The following is a 7,183-nucleotide window of genomic DNA, read 5'->3' on the forward strand; positions in this document are numbered from 1 at the left end:
CTTCATTGTTGTACAACTTTATCTTTTCATGTTATTTAGTTATTGATTTTTTTTAGAATACTTTATTTTGTTTGCTTTTTTCCCTTATCAAAACTTTGTATGGTTATGTAAGTTCTTTTTTGGTTTGTTTAGCTTTTATAAAGTTAACTCCAACACTTACTTGCCCAAAAAAAGATAGAAAATTTGTTGGTTAATAGATTGACAATTTGTTTTCCTATTGACCCGCCTTTTTTTTAATACATGTTTTTTTATGGGTACTTAACAATGTCAATGACTTTTTTGCAATGAATTAAGGGTAGTTCTCGTGGTTTGTGTTTCATACTCTTTTTTTTTAGTACGTGTAACAAATATGTCTCAGAATTCTGTTCTTGCTAGAGAATATAGGAGAAATTGTTTGAAAAGAATGCGAACACAAGGTCACAATCGAAATGCAAGAGGTTGGTATTGATTTTAATTTTGTGATATTTTTATTATTTTGGTTCAATTTTCAATGATTTTATATCCATTGGAGTCTTTTTAATTTTGTTCCTTTTCTAATGTTTTAGAGGTGCTCCATTCCTTGACGCCTGTTGTTTCTTTGAATGATTATTCCGGTATTTTTTGTTGTTCTATTTATATTTTTGCGGTTAATCCTTATGTTTGTAATAATTTACATGTTTATTTTCTGTGTTTCCAATGTTTTGTGCTCATTTTTGTCTTTTAGCAAATTTAGTTGATGTGTCCCAGAATGTTTCTCAGAGTTCAACTTTTATTTTGTCAGGTACAATAATATGTTTAAGTATTCTATTCTTGTCCAATTTTATTTTTGTTAAATTATATTTTAATGTCTTTTGATTTATATGTAATAACGCATTTGTTTGTTGATTTACTAATGTTTTTTTGCAGTTTTATACCTAAAAGGTTTGATTTAACTAATAGTAACCCATACAATTCCAAATTAAATATATTAGGAGATTTCTGTACTTTATATTTTTTTAATTTAGTATCTCACTTATTACTATATGAATAAATTCATTTGGTACCATCTCAATAATTGCATATTAAAAAAATTAATTACTCTATTGGTCCTCTAAATTTTTTAAATCTCCTATTAGATGCGTATAATATCTTTTTTGTTTCAATCATATTTCTCAGACAAACTTCATTTTTTTTATTAGGTTATTATTGGTATTTTTTTGGTTAACTGTATTAGGATGTATTTAAAAAAAATATCTCCATGAATTCAGTTAAAAGAAAAACAAAGCCTTTGAAGCTATTTAAGGAAAGAAAATGGTGTAATCACTCAATTAAAATAAGAAAGAGAAAAGGGAGTTCGTTAAAAAAATTGGAAAATGCTATGCATGAATAGAGTCATTAAAGTATAAAAAAACACAGCAATATTTCTAATTGTGATTTGGATTATATAATATGAACTTACATAATTAGTATGAATAATTTAAATAATGAAACAAAGTCTATTCTAACATTAAAAAAGAAAATAAACTCTTCTTGAATATGATTTATGTTTTATCTACATTTTGTTTTTTAATAAATCAATGTTACTTTAGATTGATTTTTGTAGTTTATTATATTTTTTATGTTCAATTTTTTTGCTGATTATTAAGTAATCAATTCATTTCTTATTTCATCATTAATTTTTTTTTATATTTGGATGTTAAATATATATTTAGATAAATTTCTATTAATTTAAACTAAAATGGATGATATAGACCAATCAGAAATATATGATCCTTCGGTAAATTCATTAAGTCAAGTTGCTTCTCTTGTTGATCATCCGCTGTTCTCGCAAAGTGAGATACAAGGTATGTTCTCTTTCTTAAATAATCTATTATTCAATAATACTCAAATTAAAATCTTATTTAGTTAGTTTTAATAGATTCCATTCTGCTTCTGTGATGAGATATTATTCAGGTAGTATAAAATAGAAATAGTGTTTTGCTACATATTCTTCTCACAAAATTTAAATGAGTTAATTATTTATTATATATTATATCAATAAGCTAATGGTTTATTCATTTTATGTTCAATCTCTTTCATTTCATCTAACTCAGATAAAAAAAAAATTATTCTTGTGCATGTTTTTTTCTTTTTTATTTTTACTAGGTTGTCTTGATGTTGGTGATCCTAACTATGAATGCTCATTCTGTGGGGCGTGTTTCTGGTTATCAGAACGTGTTGAAAGAGATTCTACAATTAATCGACCTGTTTTTACTGTTTGTTGCTCAAAAGGGAAAATTCAATTACCTTATCTTCAAAAGACCCCAGATCTGTTATATAATTTGATTAATGGAAATGATAGGAAGAGTTTGTATTTCCAAAAAAATATTCGATCCTATAACAGTATGTTTGCGTTCACGTCTCTTGGTGGTAAGGTATTGGATTCAGTGAATGATGGGAGTGGTCCACCGCAGTTTATAATAACTGGTCAAAATTATCATCGGATTGGAAGTTTGCTCCTAGATCCTGGTCAGAAGCCAAAATTTGCGCAATTATATATATACGACACTCAGCATGAGATAATGCATAGGCGGGAAATCTTTCGGTATGTGTGTTTGAAGTTTTGTTGTTAATTTTTTTTATTTTATCTCTTTGATGTTTTAATGCTATTTGTGTTGAAAAACATGTTTATATCTGTCATTGTATAGTTATATTGTGTTTTATTCCCGTTATAATGTGTTATTAATCATTTTTGGTTGATAATGATTTATCAAAACATATTGAAATTGTATCTTGTGTGGTTTTAAATATATTTTGTGGTTAATGTATATTTGTTTTAGGCAAACATCTGAGATGGATGAAGAATTGATAATTGAGTTATTGCAAATGATTGATACTCATAATGTCATCGCACAGTCATTTCGAAGGGCTAGAGAATTTTATCAGTGTCATCCATCCGAGATATTCTCTTTGAAGTTGTATTCGCATAGGAAGGTTGATCGGAGAAATTACAATCCTCCCTCTTGTGATGAAGTTGCTGCTCTGATTGTTGGAGACTTTGATTCGTCGGATCATGGTCGTGACATTATTGTTCGATCTACTACTGGTCAGTTGCAACGTATCTATGAAACTCATGCTCTGTATTGGCCTTTACAGTATCCGTTGTTGTTTCCATATGGCGAGGATGGTTACCAGTTGAATATTCCATATCGAGGTCAACAGGAGGGATATGTACCTGGAAGAAGAACAAGGGTTTCTCTCAGGGAATTCATATGTTTTCATTTGCAAATTAGGGAGAAAGAAGATGGAATTATTCACAAGTGTAGGCGATTATTTCAACAATTTGTTGTTGATTGTTTCACGATGATTGAGTCCCAGAGATTATATGAGATTAGGATGAAGCAAAGTACAATTAGAGGAGAAGTGCTTCAGGGAATAGAAGAGGCTATGCGACGTGGTGACGATGAAGCTTCTTCAATTGGGACACGAGTCATCTTGCCTTCTTCGTTCACTGGTGGTAGACGTTATATGTTTAATCGTTGTCAGGATGCGATGGCAATCTGTAAACATTTTGGCTATCCAGATTTATTTCTTACTATAACGTGTAATCCAAATTGGCCTGAATTTCAGCGGTTCACAGAGCGAGAGCGAATTCCCATCGCTGATCGTCCCGATATTTCTTGCCGGGTTTTTCATGCTAAGTTGAAATGCCTGCTAAGTGATCTCAAGGAAGGTGTATTTTTTGGTCCCCTTAATGCAGGTATGTTCCATTCTTGCTTAGCATTTCAATTTCTGTCTATTGTTTTTGTAGATGTAGTTGTCTGGCTTCTTTATGTTGTTTTTTGTATTTTTTAGGCATGTATACTATTGAGTTCCAAAAAAGAGGTCTACCGCATGCACACATGTTACTATGGCTTAACAGGGAAAGCAACTTACAAAGTGTTGAAATTGTTGATGAATTCATCTGTGCTGAACTACCTAATCCACAGAAGTTTCCATCTCTTTATAATGTTGTCACCAAGTACATGATCCATGGTCCTTGTGGTCTTCTTAGACCGAGTTCTCCTTGCATGAAAGATGGTAAGTGCTCAAAATTTTATCCAAAAAGATTTGTTGATCAGACGAGCTTTGATGAAGATGGCTATCCGATTTATAGACGTCGTAATATGGGTGTGACAGTGAAGATCAATGACGTTGATATTGACAACAGATTTGTTGTGCCTTATAATCCACTATTGTTAATGAAATATCAAGCTCACATAAATCTTGAGTTCTGTAACAAGTCAAACGTCATCAAGTATCTTTTTAAGTATATCAATAAGGGTCCGGATCGGGTCACTGCAACTGTTGGAGAAACACATTATGTTGGGGAATCTTCTCAGGTAGTTGATGAGATCAAGCAATATTACGACTGTCGTTATTTATCACCATCTGAATCCATGTGGAGAATTTTAGCTTATGATATTCATCATAGATGGCCGTCAGTACAGAGGTTGACTTTTCACTTGCCGAACCAGCAGCATGTTGTATTCGATGATGCTGATATCACCACTCATGTTTATTTGCGCAACAAAGATTTGTTGACGATGTTTACGGCTTGGATGATGGCGAATAGACGGTTTCCAGATGGGCGGTCTTTAACATATGTTGAATATCCAGGAAAATTTGTCTATTGTTCGAACAGTAGGGAGTGGAAGCCGAGGCAGAGGGGATTTTCAATTGGGAGATTGAGTTTTGCTCATCCGTCATCTGGTGAACTTTTCTATATGCGGATGCTTTTGAATGTGCAGAGAGGTTGTACCAGTTTTCGGAGTATACGAACTGTAAATGGTGTTACTTATGATACATTTCAGGAGGCATGTTCTGCCATGGGATTCTTGATAGATGATAAGGAGTATGTTTCTGCGATTAAGGAAGTTGCCGAGGTAGCGTCCGCTGCCCAGCTAAGGAGGTTTTTTGTGATATTATTGTTATCTGGTTCCATGGGAAGGCCTTTGTCAGTGTGGGAACAAACTTGGTCCTATTTGTCTGATGATATACTTTATCGTAGAAGGCATGAGCTGCAATATCCTGGTAAGAATTTTGTTTATGGTTAATTTATTATGTGACAAGCAGACACACACGAACTTAGACAGTGCAGAAATTATATTATCGTGCTAATATTTATTAATTATTATTAAATGTAGATTTAACGATGAGTCAGGACGAATTGCAAACATTTTGTTTGTTAGAAATTGAGAGACTATTGCAGAGTAATGGAAAATCATTGAGAAATTATGCCGGTATGCCAGTTCCTAATAACTATCTAGTGTCTCAATTTAGCAACTTGTTGTTGCTGCGTGAGTTGCAGTATGACACTGTTTCTTTAACTCGTGAGCATGATGCAAACGTCTTAAAGTTGAATGAAGAACAGAGGGTGGTCTATGATAAAATTATTGATTGCGTTTTGAATAAGAGGCATGGATTCTTTTTTGTTTATGGCTTTGGTGGCACTGGAAAAACTTTTTTATATAGGGTTTTGTCAGCTTGATTGCGATCTGAGAAAAAGATTGTTATAAATGTTGCTTCTAGTGGTATTGCTTCTCTGTTGTTACCTGGTGGTAAGACGGCTCACTCTATGTTCAATATTCCTATTGAGCTGACTGAAGAAACTGTTTGTCGGATTAAGAAGGATAGTGCAAAAGCTGAGGTAGTCCGATTGGCCGATTTGATTATTTGGGATGAGGCACCGATGACTAACAAGTTGGCTTTTGAAGCACTTGATAGGACATTACGTGATATAATGGTTTCGGTCTCTGATAGAAATAAAGATTTACCTTTTGGTGGGAAGGTGGTTGTTCTCGGTGGTGATTTCAGGCAAGTCTTGCCAGTTATTCCGAAAGGTTCTCGTGCTGAGATTGTGATGGCTTCGATAAATTCTTCTGTCCTCTGGAAATATTGTGAAGTTTGCTGTTTGACAAAAAATATGAGGTTAACAATGGGATTGGAACAATCAACTTCTCAGGAGTTAAGGTCATTTTCAGATTGGATACTTCAGATTGGTGAAGGTCGGTGTGGAACAGTGGTCAACGATAAACTTTTTGTTGAGATTCCTTCTGATTTAATAATTCCTGTCTTGGAAAATCCAGTGGAAGATATTGTAAATGCAATTTATCCGAATTTGGTACAGAATTTTCGTGATCCAAGTTTTTTCCAGGATAGGGCAATTTTGGCTCCGACTGTTGAGAATGTTGAAGAGATAAATAATTATATTGTTGACCTGTTGCCCGGGGAGGAGAAAAATTATCTCAGTGCTGATTCGATATGTGGTAGTGATGTTTATTCTGATGTTGATGTTGATTGGATAAATGTTGAATTCTTGAATCAGATTAGGTGTTCTGGTCTACCTAATCATTCATTGAAGTTGAAAATAGGTGTGCCTATTATTTTGTTGAGGAATATTGATCCAGCTGGGGGTTTGTGTAATGGTACCCGACTTGTTGTGCGAGATTTAGGGAGAAATGTGATCGGTGCGGATATTGTTTCTGGTAGCAATGTTGGGGATAAAGTTTTTATCAGTAGAATGAATATGATTCCCAGTGATACAGTTATACCGTTTAAATTTCAACGCCGTCAGTTCCCGGTCTCTCTGTCGTTTGCGATGACAATTAACAAAAGCCAGGGTCAGACATTATCAACAGTCGGTTTGTTCTTGCGTCGTCCTGTGTTTTGTCACGGTCAACTTTATGTAGCTGTTTCCCGAGTTAGGAATAGAAATGGTCTTAAGATTTTAGTTTGTGGTGATGCATTAGTTGGTCCTATCAGTATTGAAAATGTTGTATTTACGGAAGTTTTTAATAAGATATAATGTAGTTTCTTTGAATACATTCCAATCTTATCTCTGTAATTTATTGTTTTATTTTGGTGTGTGTTTTGTTTATATATGGACAGTTTCTCTGGGGTATGTGTAAAATTGTCTCAACCATTTTGTGTGCACTAGGTGCACCACAGGCTCGCACACATGCAAGCTGTAGGTTCTTTTCCAGCGTGGCTTTCTGCTCAGGAAGGGTGCATGTGCTGCTCTTTGCTTTTGTTGTCAGTTGTCTTTTCTCGCGATTCCTTCTGTTTCTTCGATGTTTGGTTTGTTGTCATTCATTGCAGGTTAGGGATTTTCTCATTGAGTTTCAAATAGAAGATTTGCAAGGAATCAATTAGGTGCACTCTTCTGTTCATTTTACTTCCAAACTTGTTTTCGTCTTCATTGTTT

General features: G+C 33.8%; 1 protein-coding gene across 1 annotated transcript; it reads left to right on the forward strand.

The window, feature by feature from the left end:
• The first annotated feature begins 1,696 nt into the window (after window positions 1–1,696).
• Window positions 1,697–6,784, forward strand: LOC130956895 (uncharacterized). The gene is made up of 6 exons (XM_057883837.1): window positions 1,697–1,802; window positions 2,104–2,542; window positions 2,778–3,697; window positions 3,793–5,010; window positions 5,124–5,394; window positions 5,509–6,784. The coding sequence occupies exons 1-6, from the start codon at window positions 1,697–1,699 to the stop codon at window positions 6,782–6,784; spliced, it is 4,230 nt and encodes a 1,409-aa protein (XP_057739820.1).
• Window positions 6,785–7,183: the final 399 nt, after the last annotated feature.

This window comes from Arachis stenosperma, chromosome 10 (assembly GCF_014773155.1).
Source record: "Arachis stenosperma cultivar V10309 chromosome 10, arast.V10309.gnm1.PFL2, whole genome shotgun sequence".
Lineage (NCBI taxonomy): Eukaryota > Viridiplantae > Streptophyta > Magnoliopsida > Fabales > Fabaceae > Arachis > Arachis stenosperma.

Bases quoted from the DNA above. Each gene is read 5' to 3' on its own strand.
- LOC130956895 (XM_057883837.1), top strand. From the start codon at position 1,697: ATGGATGATATAGACCAATCAGAAATATATGATCCTTCGGTAAATTCA. The intron at 1,803-2,103 runs GTATGTTCTCTT...TATTTTTACTAG, and splicing joins CTCGCAAAGTGAGATACAAG to GTTGTCTTGATGTTGGTGAT. The intron at 3,698-3,792 runs GTATGTTCCATT...TGTATTTTTTAG, and splicing joins TTTTGGTCCCCTTAATGCAG to GCATGTATACTATTGAGTTC.